The 16042-nt window shown below is 38.3% G+C and overlaps 1 protein-coding gene across 8 annotated transcripts in view; it reads left to right on the top strand.

Annotated features, from left to right (window-relative positions):
• CDK12 (cyclin dependent kinase 12) overlaps nt 1-16042 on the top strand; it is a 77623-nt gene that overhangs the window by 31413 nt on the left and 30168 nt on the right. For all 8 annotated transcript variants that reach the window (XR_002221494.2, XR_012913084.1, XR_012913085.1 and 5 more), the window contains exons 7-13: nt 3035-3091; nt 3526-3627; nt 9663-9740; nt 10767-10883; nt 11343-11474; nt 13658-13869; nt 14797-15249. Coding sequence is in view for 4 of the 8 variants with exons in the window: in XM_012765909.2 (XP_012621363.1) it covers nt 3035-3091; nt 3526-3627; nt 9663-9740; nt 10767-10883; nt 11343-11474; nt 13658-13869; nt 14797-15249 (1151 nt within the window). In the remaining 4 variants the exon portion in view is untranslated. The remainder of the gene's footprint in view (nt 1-3034; nt 3092-3525; nt 3628-9662; nt 9741-10766; nt 10884-11342; nt 11475-13657; nt 13870-14796; nt 15250-16042) is intronic.

The raw sequence follows: 16042 nt of genomic DNA on the forward strand, positions 1-16042 counted from the left end.
AAGGCAAATTTTCTGTTGATCCAGAATTAGGAAATTGTGGATTAAATATATCCAAAGGTCACAGATAAAGGGGACTATGAAGACAGTAGTTTGGTTAATTGACTAAGGGTCCAGGCTAGATATGGAAGGAAGTATAATGTTGAGGGAGGACTAAACTGGGAGGGAATGGAGGCATCAAGTACTTGAAGATCTTGTCAAAAGGCATTTAAACCCATGATCTCAGAAAGGATTCCCTACCTATCCCCATATTCATCTTATTCCTGTGAGATAGAACAAAATAAAAAATTTTTCTATTCTATTTTATATTGCCAAAATTTACCAGTACTTCCACACTTCATTCTGTATCACTATGATGGCTTAGAAGAAAAAGCAGTAGTTATTAAAAGTGCTATCAGGATGTTCTTTGGCAGATTAATTTCATTCTAGAAACATTTATTTAGTACCTAGTATGAACCTGGCAAGAAGTATGCTATGTGCTGGTGTTATTTAGTTCTAGCCTAAATTCTATAATATAACTATGTATCTGTTGCCATTTTAACTTTTGTTCTCAGAGTAAGGATACCAATAAATTTGAGCCTACCTTCTTTGTTTCCGTATAATTAAAGTTAACTATTCCTTTACCTTTTTGCCTTTCTGAGAATTTTCTTATAAATTGAACATAAAAGTATAATGATGTTTGGGGCAAGTGGGTAAGGTGCCCATATCTTTACTAGGAATGGTAAGTGTTAATTTAATCTAGAGTTTTGTTGCTAATGGTTACCTTGTTTTAATATTCTGTCCCATTGCTGATACTTTGGGGAGCACCTCTTAGCATAACCTCTTTACAGATTGAGTATCCCTTATGCTTGGAACCAGAAGTCTTTCAGATTTCAGATTTTGAAATATTTTCAATATAATTACTGGTTGAGCATCCCATATCTGAAAACTGAAATCTGAAATGCTCCAGTGAACATTTCCTTTGAGTATCATGTTGGCATCCTAAGAAATTTCAGATTTTGCTTGAGACAGAGGGAGCAAAAAAAAGGTGGGAGTTTGGATTGGATTTTCAGGCACCTAAAATATCACCAGTCCCCTACAAAAGAGTTAGCTGACTTTTCATTCCCCAAGAGATAGCAAGGCCATAAATGTGATTAAACAGACTATATGAATTTAGATAAATATGATTAATCCAAAATAGTTAACAAATGATTTTAAAATACTTTCCCAAAATTTTGTGGTACAGTTTCTTAAAATATTCTACCCATCCCTGTGAAAGATAGAATACTGAGCAGAGTGAAATGTGGTTGGGATCCTTTTAAGGATGATTCTCAAAGTATGGTCCTCAGACCAGCTGCATTGGCATCACGTGTGAGCTTGTTAAAAATGCACATTCGTGAGTCATGACATACTGAGTCAGCATCTCTCAGAATGAGGCCCAGGAAACTGTTTTAACAAGCTTTCCAGGTGAAAGTTTGAGAACCCCTTTAAGGTGATGGTCTATGTCTTTGTGGCATAGGAGGTAATGGCAGTATGTTAGTAGAAGGAACCTCATTCATCATAAAAATTGTTTGCTCAGATCACAGCTGTAATCCTTGTTTGAAAATATCTGTTATAGCCACGGCAGTGTTGTGGTTTGCTTTTCATTATGAAAATTGTCAAATTTATAAGAAAATTGAGATATGAATATAGTTTATAATTTATAAATACATATACAATTAACATTTTATATTTCTACTTGTGTTGGTTTTTTTTAAATTTTGGCTCCTCATCAGTCAACTGAAAATTTGAGTTATTTTAATGTAAATTGCAGACATCATTACATTTGACCCTAAAATACTCTGACAAAATTTATTATTCCCTAGTATTTTTTTTTTTTTTTTTTTTGAGACAGAGTCTCGCTTTGTTGTCCAGGCTAGAGTGAGTGCCGTGGCGTCAGCCTAGCTCACAGCAACCTCAAACTCCTGGGCTTGAGTGATCCTTCTGCCTTAGCCTCCCGAGTAGCTGGGACTACAGGCATGCGCCACCATGCCCGGCTAATTTTTTTTTTTTTTTTTTATATATATCAGTTGGCCAATTAATTTCTTTCTATTTATAGTAGAGACGGGGTCTCGCTCTTGCTCAGGCTGGTTTTGAACTCCTGACCTTGAGCAATCCGCCCGCCTCGGCCTCCCAAGAGCTAGGATTACAGGCGTGAGCCACAGCGCCCAGCCTCCTAGTATTTTTTAATATCCAGTCCATTTTTATATTTTTTCAGTTATCTCAACAATGTCTTTTGCAACTAGTTTGTTCAAATCACAGTCACTCAAGGTCTATGAATTGCATTTGTTCATTAGTCCTGTTAAATCTCTCTTAATCTAAAACAGTCCAGTCTTTTTTCCCCAACAACAAGTATTTAATCTAGCAGGTTTTAGGTACTGTTATTTATCAAGAATAAAAGAAGTATTTAGTTAAGGAGTCAAATCCAAAAATGCAGTAGTACTCTTAAAAAAAAAAAAAAGCCTAAGGAATTATAAACTGAAGGTAGTCAAAAGAGGCTTAATCAGGAGGAATGACCGTTAAGAGTAGAAATAAGACAGCAGAAGTGGCCGGGCGCGGTGGCTCACGCCTGTAATCCTAGCACTCTGGGAGGCCGAGGCGGGCAGATTGCTCGAGGTCAGGAGTTCAAAACCAGCCTGAGTAAGAGCAAGACCCCGTCTCTACTATAAATAGAAACAAATTAATTGGCCAACTAATATATATAGAAAAAAATTAGCTGGGCATGGTGGCACATGCCTGTAGTCCCAGCTACTCGGGAGGCTGAGGCAGTAGGATTGCTTGAGCCCAGGAGTTTGAGGTTGCTGTGAGCTAGGCTGACGCCATGGCACTCACTCTAGCCTGTGCAACAAAGCGAGACTCTGTCTCAAAAAATAAATAAATAAATAAAATTTAAAAAGAGAGAGAAAGTTAAAACTTATTTTTCTAATTTTTTAAACAACTGAATTGGCCCTTAACTTTTCAGGTATAGTTTGGAGGCTACTACTGTTGCTTACGAAAATAATTTTTTTTTGTTTTACAGTGGGCAAATCAAACTAGCAGATTTTGGACTTGCTCGGCTCTATAACTCTGAAGAGAGGTGAGATATTCATCAAAATTACATGTGGGAAATAAGAAATAATCCTTTTTATTCTTGGATATTCTAGTATTCTACAAGTTGCAATAATTGTCAGAATTCCCTGATTATCTGAATGTATCACCACCTAGATTGTAGACTATAAATTCTTTTTTTTTTTTTTTTTTTCCTACTAATCTTTACTAAAAGGAATATAAATTCTATCTAAATTTTTTAATTGTCCCCTTGGCTGAAATAAATCAACCCAAATTGGAATGGAAGTTATTTCTTCATCTCCTACTTATGTACAGTTTACTTTTGGATTAGTAGATTGCTGTGGAACTGTTTTAACAATCTCCTATTTAATTGGCAGATATTTCTATTTGCATTTATTTATATGAGTATTTTTCATCAGAAGCCATTGTGAATTTGTGTCATGGTTATTTTTTACATTTCAGTCGTCCTTACACAAACAAAGTCATTACCCTGTGGTATCGACCTCCAGAACTACTTCTGGGAGAAGAGCGTTACACACCAGCCATAGATGTTTGGAGCTGTGGGTAAGCTTCTCTGAAGTTTTTCTTTTGTCTGAAACACACGCATTGTTTTTTGTTTTTTGTTTTTTTTGAGATAGAGTTTCACTCTGTTGCCCGGGCTACAGTGCCGTGGCATCAGCCTAACTCACAGCAACCTCAAAATCCTGGGTTCAAGCAATCCTCCTGCCTCAGCCTCCCGAGTAGCTGGGACTACAGGGATGCACCACCATTCCCAGCTAATTTTTTCTATAAATGTTTAGTTGGCCAATAATTTCTATTTCTTCAGTAGAGAGAGGGTCTCGCTCTTGCTCAGGCTGGTTTTGAACTCTTGACATTGAGCCATCCACCCGCCTCGGCCTCCCAGAGTGCTAGGATTGCAGGCATGAGCCACCGCGCCTGGCCTTGAATTAAATTTTGATATTAGCCGGGCTAGAGTGCTATGGCGTCAGCATAGCTCACAGCAACCTCAAACTCCTGGGCTCAAGCAATCCTTCTGCCTCAGCCTCCCGAGTAGCTGGGACTACGGGCATGTGCCACCATACCCAACTACTTTTTTCTACATATTTTTAGTTGTCCAGCTAATTTTTTCTGTTTTTAATAGAGACGGGATCTCACTCTTGCTCAGGCTGGTCTCGAACCCCTGACCTCAAGTGATCCTCCTACCATAGCCTACCAGAGTGCTAGGATTACAAGTGTGAGCCACCACACCCAGCCCCAGCTTATTTCTTTTATTTTCTGTAAATTTTAGGTGGATTCAAGGTTGATTTCCAACCATCCACCAACTCTGAAATTACTTTACAGGTGGTTTTGAGTACTTATAACAGAATTGATGTAATCAGTGGTTTATCGGAGTTGAGGGTAGAGAGCAGTGGAAGCATCTGCCTAGAGTATAGGCAATGAGTAAGTGTGTTATCTCTGGAAAATTTAAACACAACAAAAAAATCCAGTACAAATAAATCAGCTTTTTATTACGGCCTTGTGGGGACAGTTCTAAACAAGGGCAGATTTACACACACAGACCATTTTTCGTAACATGCAACCGTCTTTTTTTGAGATGTTATTAGTTATTGATGATCATTGCCCACATCCATTAATTTTACTTGTGGTTGTTAAGATAACTTCTTTACAGTGACTAGGTGCAGTAACGCATGCTTCTAATCCCAGTGCTTTGAGAGGCTGAGGCAGGAGGATTGCTTGAGGCCAGGAGTTTCAGTCCAGCTTGGGCAACATAGTGAGACCTCATCTCTAAAGAAAATTTTTTTTAATTAGCCAGACATGGTGGTGTGCACCAAGGCTGTAGTGAGCTGTGATTGCACTATTGCACTCCAGCCTGGGTAACAGAGCAAGGACCCTTTCTCTGAGGAAAAAACAAAGATAGCTTCTCATCTATTTGGCTAGCCTCAGATATAAATCATATAGAAAAGGTAGGATGATGGTTAATTCTTTCATTTGCTAGTTTTTAAAATAATGAGGGAGTTTCCTAGTATCCTCCAAAGATGACCAATGAGACGTTTTTGGGGTTTTTTTTAATTGCGTTATGAACTCATACATTTAAACATACTTGATGTGTTTTAATCTATTGTGGTTATTGTCCTCATTCCTGTTCAAACTGTCCAGTCTTTGGCCAGTTGGAGCCTTTTCAGGTTATTACTTGAGTCCTTTTGACACGACATAGTAGTCTTTGATATTAATATCCATCTTTGTTTTCTTGTTTCAAGCTCATCCTGTTGATTTCCCTCCTCATATGTGGAATCAGCCATTTCTCTAAGGAATCTTAGTTCTTTTTAGTGAAAAATCATATTTAGAGACTACAATTAGTGTGTTAGGGGCATAGATGTTTTAAATAGGTCATGTTAGTTTATGTCTTATGTTGTATGATTTATGCCCACATACACGTTGTCCTTGACCTCCATACTTTATGATTCCGACATTTATCCTTCCCAGTAGAGCATATCACTTTTTTCCTTTCTTCCCTTTTGTCTATTAATGTCAGTCTTTAAGAAGAGCACTACAGGGGTTTTATTTCAAAATTTAACAGGGTGATGGAGAAAGTATAATTTCTGTGGTAGCCTACCCAAATCAAATGAAGCTTTAGTTAAATTTTACTGATTCAAGCTGGGTGTGTTTTTGTTCTGGACTATTTGCTTTAACAGTATTAGCATTTAAATTGTCACAACTAGGCTCTAAAGTTAACACCCCATTAAGATGCATGTGGAAAGTTCATAGCTCTGTTGGTACTATTATTTCAGTCTGTGCAACCTGCCACCTCAGTGCAGTAGCAAAGTGTTAGTAACATAATGACGATGTCTTCCCCACCTAAGGACTGGAAACTAAAATCAAAGAAAACAGAAAAACACAATTGGTAATTAAAACTATAGAAACACAGACCTTCTTTAAAGCCCAGCGACATTAAGTTGAGATTTTGCTTGACTTTTTTTTTTTTTGAGATAGAGTCTCACTTTGTTGCCCAGGCTGGAGTGAGTGCCGTGGCATCAGCCTAGCTCACAGCAACCTCAAACTCCTGGGCTCAAGCAATCCTTCTGCCACAGCCTCCCAGGTAGCTGGGACTACAGGCATGCGCCACCACACCCAGCTAGTTTTTTCTATATGTATTAGTTGGCCAATTAATTTCTTTCTATTTATAGTAGAGACTGGGTCTTACTCTTGCTCAGGCTGGTTTCCAACTTCTGACCTCGAGCAATCCTCCCACCTCGGCCTCCCAGAGTGTTAGGATTACAGGCGTGAGCCACTGCTCCTGGCCTTTGCTTGACTTTTGAAATCAGCTTACTACTTTGATGATCCATGGTAGTCTCTCCAAAGATAATTCTTTGGAATATTCTTTATAGAGAATTGGTATAGCAATTTAGTGTACTAATCAGGGGAGAAACTAGAAAGAATAGTACAACAAATTATGCCTAGAGTCTGAAAACCTCATAGTTTTTTGTTTCTGTTTTTTTCCTTTTTCTTTTTTTCTTTTTTTTGGAGGCAGGGTCTCACTGTGTCAGTTGAGCTAGAGTATAGTGGTATGATAATAGCTCATTGTAACCTCAAACTCCTGGGCTCAAGTGATCCTCCTGGCTTAGCCTCCCAAGAGGTAGGACTACAAGTATGGTCCACCATGCCTGGCTAAATTTTTAATTTTTTGTAGAGACAGTGTCTCACTATGTTGCCCAGGCTGATCTCTAATTCCTGGCCTCAAGTGATCCTCCTGCCTCAGCCTCCCAAAGTGCTAGGATTACAAACATGAGCCACCATGCCTAGCCTCTGTCTCTTATTTTACCAGTTCTGACTATACTGCTTGGAGCTTGATTTGGCAGTTAATATTGAAAATAGAATTAAGTTTTACTTTTACTTTTTCATCTCTGAATAGAGTTTGAGAGAATATTGAAAGTTAGAATTTATCTTTTGTCATTTTAAGTTAATAAATTCTAACAGTAAGGTGCAAATTACTTAAAAAGCTAGGTATGTTTTGTTTTCTTAAATGAAGTCAAGCTAAAGGATTTTAAAATTTGGTTTTGTGATTATTTGTAAATAAGTCTCATTTTAAAGCACACATCAAAGAAGAGATTAATTGTCCTTTCTTTTCTTTTCTTTTCCCTCCTTTTTTTCTTTCTTTTTTTTGAGACAGAGTCTCACTCTGTTGTCTGGGCTAGAGTGCCATGGCATCAGCCTAGCTACAGCAACCTCAAACTCCTGGGCTCAAGCAATCCTCCTGCCTCAGCCTCCTAAGTAGCTGGGGCTACAGGCATTCGCCACCATACCTGGCTAATTTTTTATATATATATATATATATTTTTTAGTTGGCCAATTAATTTGTTTCTATTTTTAGTAGAGATGGGTCTTGCTCTTGCTCAGGCTGGTTTTGAACTTGAGATCTTTGAGCAATCTGCCCGCTTTGGCCTCCCAGAGAGCTAGGATTATAGGCATGAGCCCCCAGTGCCCGCTCCCCCCCTGCTGCTTTTTTTCTCTTCTCCTCTCTTCTCTTCCCCTCCCCTCCCCTTCTTTCTTTTAAGAGACATGGTCTCAGTGTTTCACCCAGGTTCATAGTGCAATGTCCCAGTCATATGTAACCTCAAACTCGCTATGTTGTCCAGGCTGGTCTTGAATTCCTGGGCTAAAGCAATACTCTTGCCTTAGCGTCTTGAGTAGCTGGGACTGCAGGCACCCAATACCATGCCCAGCTTCCCCACTTTAAAAAAAATGAAATATTTCAGGCACATTAAAAGTATAAAGTATTCCTGTAATATTTTTTATTTTAAATTTATTTTAAAATAATTTCAGATTTATGGAAAAGTTGCTAGAATAGTATAGAGAACTTTAGTATGGCCTTATGCAGATTCACTTAATTTTGTAAAGCTTTTTACTGCACTATACAATAACTGCATATATTTAAAGTGTACATTTAGTAAATTTTGATATAATGTATCCATCAGTAAACCATCACCACAACCAAGGTAATGATCACCCCCCAAAAGTTTCCTTGTGCCCCTTTGTAATAACTTTGTTCTCCCCCCACACACAGGCAAACTACTGTCCTCCTTTCTGTCACTACAGATTAATTTCCATTTCTAGAATTTTATATAAATGGAATTACATTATATACTCTTATCCTTCCCTTATGCCATCTTTTAATCAGCATAAATTATTTGAAGATTCATTTGTGATAGATTCCCTAATTTCTAACATCTTGCCACATTTGCACATATATCATATATATTGTATAATATAACACATACATAAAATACATGTTTGTATATACATATACCACATATTTTTTTCCAGAACTGTTTGAAGGTAGTTGCATAGAGTGGGGAACCTGTGGCCTTCTCGATCCTTGAGTGCGACTTTCTGACTAAATCCAAATTTTATAGAACAAATCCTTTTATTAAAAGGAGTACAGCAGAAAAAAGCTTTTTTTTTTTTAACATTTCGTAATATGGGGGTATAAATCAGAAGGCTGCAGGTTCCCCACCTTTTTGTTGAGACAGGGTCTCACTCTGTTAACCAGGCTAGAGTTCAGTGGCCTCATCATCGCTTACTGCATCCTCAAACTCCTAGGCTCAAGAAGTGATCCTCGTGCCTCAGCCACTCAAGTAGCTGGGACTACAGGCATGCACCACCACACTCAGCTAATTTTTCTATTTTTTGTAGAGGTGGCTTCTCACTCCTGCTCAGGAGGGTCTTAAATTCCTGGCATCAAGCAGTCCTCTGGCCTTGGCCTCTCCAAGTGTTAGGATTACAGGTGTGAGCCACTGCACCTGGCCTGGAACAGTTCTTTAGCCTTTCTTTGTCTTTCATGACGTGTACATTTTTGAAGAATACAGAGCAGTTACTATATATATTCAGGTTATGTATTTGGGGCTGCAATATTCCATAAGGAACGTTATGTTCTTAGTCATATCTCGACTTACATGGACTGTTTGCCGCTTATTGGGGATGTTAATTTTATCACTTAGTTAACTTGTCTTCTTTCCTTACTATTATAGTTACTAGTTTTTCTTTTGTAACTAATAAGTAATTTGTGGGGAGATACTTTGAGACTATGCAAATGTGTCCATATAGTTTTGAAAGTCCTTTTCAAAATGGCAGAGGTGTTTAAACATAATTTATTTGAAAGTTCTACTGAAACTGACAGGTGACTTCCTTCTAATAGTGTGCCAAGAGGGCTATTGTATAGTGCATATTCTACAGAGCAGATTAATGACAAAAACTAATACACCTTTATTAGAAACTGATAAGCATCCTTGTAAAATTGTCTTTAGTTATTTCCTTACTTTACAATGGTATGATAGAAAAGAACTCTTGACTCCCTTTCTCTGCTTACAGACTGTCCTTTATAGGTGGCAAAAGTTTTATCTGCTGGCAAATTTAAATCCTTTATACTGTCTGTTTTCACTGTAAGAAATATTTTTTTTAGGAAACTCAGACATTGAAGTTTTGGGCTCGTTTACAACATGGTATATTGGATGCAGCCTGGTATATTTTATAAGTTTATTGAGATATACTTTAAATAGACTCCAGGGATTTCTCTTCTGACCTCTCAATGTTACCTTTTCTAGATGTATCCTTGGGGAACTGTTCACAAAGAAGCCTATTTTTCAAGCCAATCTGGAACTGGCTCAGCTAGAACTGATCAGGTACAGCTGTGCATGTGCTCTTGAGTACCCAGGTGTGATAGGTAATCCCATCTTCTAATTTCTAACACTTTTTAGTCATTCTGAATGATTTTATGGTCTTTATGTCCAAGTAAGCTTCTCTTCACTCAGTCAGGTTTGCCATATATTTTGTCCTGGACTATACATACAAAGAAATTATATTCCACTTAATTTTTAGGTCTTACCTTGCATATTTTTAATTACTTATTCTTCATATAAAAGCATGCCATTTTTAGGGTGGCTGTTCTTAGGTAAGATTAAATTTATTCAGCAAACATTTAGTGAGCCTATTTTATAACAGATTATTATTCTTTAAACTTTAGGATTTAGAGATAATAGCTTAGGTCCCTGCCTTCAAAGAACTTAGTAAGGTATACATCATGTAAAGAGTTACAAAAAATAGAATTCATAATGGAAGATTTGGGGAAGGCCTAGAGTTAGGATGAAATTTGGTTTGGTTTTTTTTTTTTCCCCAATAAAATTAAAGGGAAGAATGCAGCAGGCTAATGTAGACACTTTTTATTCTTTGTTTTTTTTAATGTAGACCTTTCTTAAAAGGTGATGTATAACTCATTATTTGTTATGTAATAAATCCATAGTTAACTATCAAAATTTCCAGTCTTAGCTCTCTTCTTGCAGCTTTCACTGTAAGGACACTAATAGACCAGTTCATCCCTTTAAAATTAATACTAACTGAACTGAATAAAATTAGTAATTAAAAGCTGTGTGGGGTATTAAAAACATGCTTTATGAATCCAAATAATGCGGATCATTTTGCATTATTATGCAAGTGTTTTTTCTTCGCTATCTTATAACCAGTTCTTTCTGTCCTATTCCTTCTGTCCTTAAAAAGCAGTAAGGTCATATTTTACCTTCTGTACGCCCTGTGATATAATAAGCAAAGATTCCCCAGACTTCAGGAGGTAATAATTTCTGCTTCTACAGCCTCCAGAATTCATGATGCTGACTCATTTACTTCCTTGCTCTTGCATTCTGCTTTGTTTTTAGCCGACTCTGTGGTAGCCCTTGTCCAGCTGTGTGGCCTGATGTTATCAAGCTGCCCTACTTCAACACCATGAAACCGAAGAAGCAATATAGAAGGCGTCTACGAGAAGAATTCTCTTTGTGAGTTTGGCAAAATGTGCATCTCATTTCTCTATCTGGCTGGAGTTGGGACTTGACTTCTTCCTGGTTTGGGGAGTTATTGTTGTCACAGTAGAAAAACATTTTATATTTGAACAGTATGTGATTTTAATCATAGCCCTTTTGTAATTTTTTCTTCTGAAGGCTTTAGACAATAGAAAATGGTTTTATTTTGAACAATATGGAAACTTTTTCATAGTCCTTTTGATCTTCCCAAGGAAAAAAGAGAGCAGAACTGTTGGCTTCATGTTTCTTAGATATGTTAATAGTATTTATGAAATCCCATGTGGAAGCAAATCTGCTTGCTTGCATTTGCCACCTTCCAAATCCCTTTCCTCTGTTTTACATGGAGCTGAAAATTCAGACCTTTTGATATAAGGTTACAGGTTTGAAAACTGTGGGGTCATTGTGAACTTGTCCTTTCACTGTTCCTTTCCACAGCATTCCTTCAGCAGCACTTGATTTATTAGACCACATGCTGACACTAGATCCTAGCAAGCGTTGCACAGCTGAACAGACCCTACAGAGTGACTTCCTTAAAGATGTTGAGCTCAGCAAAATGGCTCCTCCAGAGTAAGTGCTGGTGTCCATGTCATTACCCTAAACCTCCTCCTAGGCTTCTGGAGATAAGACACTCAAAATAATAGGTTTTTTGGGAGGCTGAGGCAGGAGGATTGCTTGAGCCCAGGAGTTTGAGGTTGCTGTGAGCTAGGCTGACGCCACGGCACTCACTCTAGCCTGGGCAACAAAGCGAGACTCTGTCTCAAAAAAAAAAAAATAAAAAATAATAGGTTTTTAAAAAGAACCGTAAATCGCCAATGGAACGTAAAAGTTCCAAATGGAGAAATGTCCTTGCATATTATAGTTGATAGGGATGTTTGCTTTATTGTTTTTTGTTTTCTTTTTTAAACAAGGAGTAAATTTTGCTGTGGTATTTGTTCTAATTTGATTCAGGATATCTTCATTTGTCCCAGGACCCCCATCCCAGAATATTGTTCTGTACAACCTCTTTATTATTTTTATTTTAATTTTTAAATATTTCACTTTTTTTTCTTTTTGGACGTAAACAAATGGAAATGTACAACCTCTTTAAAAATATTCCTTCTAGTTTTTGTTCTTAACCTTTGCATCTGTTTGAGTCACCGTGTCTGTGGTGTAACCATGTATATATCACACTTGCAAAGACAGTCCTAATTTTTTTGAGGTGGGGTCTCACTCTGTTGCCTAGGCTAGAGTGCAGTGGTGTAGCTCATAGCTTACTGTAACCTCAAACTCCTGGGCAATCCTCCTGGTGCAGCGTTTCTTAGCTAGGATTATAGGCATGTACCACCACACCTGGCTAATTTTTTTTTTTTTTAGAGACAGGGTCTTGCTGTGTTGCCCAGCCTAGTCCTAATTTTGCATCACTATCAGGTCATTGAATTTTGATGTAAAAAATATGTTCTGGCCGGGCGCTGTGGCTCACGCCTGTAATCCTAGCTCTTGGGAGGCCGAGGCGGGCGGATTGCTCAAGGTCAGGAGTTCGAAACCAGCCTGAGCAAGAGCGAGACCCCGTCTCTACTATAAATAGAAAGAAATTAATTGGCCAACTGATATATATATAAAAAATTAGCCGGGCATGGTGGCGCATGCCTGTAGTCCCAGCTACTCGGGAGGCTGAGGCAGAAGGATCACTCGAGCCCAGGAGTTTGAGGTTGCTGTGAGCTAGGCTGACGCCACGGCACTCACTGTAGCCTGGGCAACAAAGCGAGACTCTGTCTCAAAAAAAAAAAAAAAAAAAAATGTTCTTTGCATGTCTCACTCTTTCGTTAGAATCTTACGAATTTCCTGTATTTTATAGGACTCCAGAGGGGTTCTACACTCAAATCCCATATTCTGGAACATAAAAAGTCTTTCTCTTTGAATTCATCACTGACAGTCACCACACCTGGCCCCAAATTCAATTATTGCACTAGAATTTTGGTATACTGAATGTGGCTTGAAATACATAAGCTTTTTACTGAAATTTGGTAACTTTTGTTATAGAGATATATATATATATTTTTTAGCATATTATGGGTGTACAGGTGTTAAGGTTACATATATTGCCCATGCCCCTCCTCCCCCTATAGAGAGATTTTGTTGTAAGATTTGACCTGCTTGCACTGTTTGTATTGTTGAATATGTGGTTGTCAGGAAATATACTAAATAATGCATAGTGCTAAACTTCATATATGAAAAAAAAAGTTGATAAGCAGTTGTAGAAATTCAGTTGGCAGAAAGAGGAAAGAAGCAGTCTTTGGTCTTCACAAAGATAGACCAGATAACACATAAGATGTGGTTTAATTATGATATATGGTTCCAAGATTTAAGTCACCACTTTTCCTAGACATAGATATTAATAAGCCAGTCATTTCTGTCCTATTTATTCCCAACTGAAAACTGACCATTTAAGTTCTCCTTTATTCTTGCTATGCCAAGGAAGAACAGTATTTGACTAGAATATCTGAGTTTATATAGCAGTTGTGTCCCTCATATTAACAAGATCCCCATTTCTCACTATATAAACCTTTTGGAATTCATTTCCTCAGACTATCATCTGCCATGATTCCTTTTACACTGCTACAATCTACTTACTAACTTTTCTGGTTATTTTTATGTTTTCCTTATTCTTTCCATTTCCTACACTCTTTGCCTTCCATTTTAATCCCTTGCCCTTCCATTTACTCACTACCACATTCCCATACACATTTTCCTTTTGCTTTGTCTTTTTCTAGCCTCCCCCACTGGCAAGATTGCCATGAATTATGGAGTAAGAAACGCCGCCGTCAGCGACAAAGTGGTGTTATGGTAGAAGAGCCACCTCCATCCAAAGCCTCTCGAAAAGAAACTACCTCAGCAACGAGTGCTGAGCCTGTGAAGAACAGCAGCCCAGCACCACCTCAGCCTGCTCCCAGCAAGGTGGAACCTGGAGCTGGGGATGCAATAGGTCAGTGCTGGCATGGAGCCTTTGTGCTTCTAGTAAGCAGATTTTGAAGGTCAAATGCAAGGAGTGTGAGCCTATGTCTTTTAGTTTTTGTCTAGTGAACCATTAGGAAAGAGGTTAATGTCCTCATGGGGAGGAGATAAACCAAGTTTTGTACATGTGATCCAGAAAGTCTATAATAGATTATTTTCTTTTCCTGAAATGAGGAACACTGTATCTCAATTAGATATGTGGCATAAGTCAGTGAGTTAGGTAAGACAGATTTAAAGTTAGTTCATCCATGACTTTCTAAAACACATAATTTGGAGTCCTGTTTGTTAGATTTGATAAGACCTTCTTAGAATTTAATATGCTACATTGTAATTGCTAAATGTAGTTTGTTCTGTAGACTTTTATGTGGTCTAAATATCTCTAAAACTGTGTCATAATGAGCTGTTGTAACACAGTAGTTCCCCTGTTGTACCACCAGGTTTTGTGAACTACAGATATTCTTTTTCTTTTTCACTTTCCCTTCCCTGTCCACCTACAACAGCGGTTCTCAACTCTGGCTACACATTAGAATCATCCATGAAGCTTTAAAAACAAATACTACCATATAATTGCCAGATCTCTCGAGATGAACCTTGAAGGATCTGAATTTTAAAATCTCTCCTAGTAATTCTGATATGTATTAAGGGTTGAAAATCACTAACCTTGAAGAATACAGATAAAATGAAATCATTTTTATGCATAATGCAGAGATATTTTAGACTTAGTATTTTAAGTGAAAGCATAAAGAATAACTGTGTCATGATAATCTCAGACGTGAAAAATGAGACATTTAAAATAAAACATCCTTCTTTAGATATAAGTTGCTATTGCCAGTTGAAGAAGGCAAAGGGCCCTTGCCCTGCCTCATCCTCTTATATTGGCTGTACTGTTTCTCCACAGGCCTCGGTGACATCACACAACAGCTGAATCAAAGTGAATTGGCAGTGTTATTGAACCTGCTGCAGAGCCAAACCGACCTGAGCGTCCCTCAAATGGCACAGCTGCTTAACATCCACTCCAATCCAGAAATGCAGCAGCAGCTGGAAGCCCTGAACCAATCCATCAGTGCCCTAACGGAAGCTACTTCCCAGCAGCAGGACTCAGAGCCCATAGCTCCAGAGGAGTCTTTGAAGGAAGCACCTTCTGCCCCAGTGGCCCTGCCTTCAGCAGAACAGACAACCCCTGAAGCTTCAAGCACACCAGCTGACGTGCAAAATATGTTGGCAGTTCTATTGAGTCAGCTGATGAAAACCCAAGAGCCAGCAGGCAGCCTGGAGGAAAACAACAGTGACAAGAACAGTGGGCCACAGGGGCCCCGAAGAACTCCCACAATGCCACAGGAGGAGGCAGCAGGTAAACAGACCGGTCATGAATCTCATTGAGCTCAGGTGCTGTTGATCCTCTTAAAAATCTCTTTAACATTTTCTTTTTCACATCGGTGGCCTGTTTCTGTTTTTCTGTAACCTAGTCTACAGGAGAACATAGCACCAAGTGATGTATTTCTTGCCAGCTTCTTTAATTTAAGTCTCATAGCTTCTCAAAGCACCTTTCATATACTGATTGTTTTTTCACTTCCTAGAAGGTAGGTAAGTAAAGCCCTTGTGTTCTATAACCAAGGAAATGACAACTGTAGCCAGTCATGTATCTTGAACCCACTGTGTGTGTGTGGTAGCCACAGCTAGTCCTAGTGCTTGAAAGTCTTGAATTCCAAACAAACCATTATCAGATTGTACTTCTTTACCTCTAGCGGAATGGATGCTGGATACCAGAGTCTTGCCTGGAAGATACAATCAAGAAAATCCTAATAAAATATCATTGTTAATTTCCTGAAGAATAATTGGGGAGTATTTCAAAGTAGATAATTAACACCTTGCATTTCTTTTCCAAAAAATAATAGCATATAAAAACAATTCCTTTAAATGTGTGTTTCTGAAAGAAATAATTGAATGGACCTCAGATCAGGAAATGAGCATTTTATAAAGAAAAAAAGTGTATGCCTATAGTCCCAGCTGCTCAGGAGGCTGAGGCATGAGGGTCACTTGAGCCCAGGAGTTTGAAACCAGCCTGGGCAACATAGCAAGACCCTGTCTCCAAAAAAAAGTCTGAAAAAGGGGAATATGTTACAACTTGATCTCACATGACCACA

This window comes from Microcebus murinus, chromosome 18 (genome assembly GCF_040939455.1).
Source record: "Microcebus murinus isolate Inina chromosome 18, M.murinus_Inina_mat1.0, whole genome shotgun sequence".
NCBI lineage: Eukaryota > Metazoa > Chordata > Mammalia > Primates > Cheirogaleidae > Microcebus > Microcebus murinus.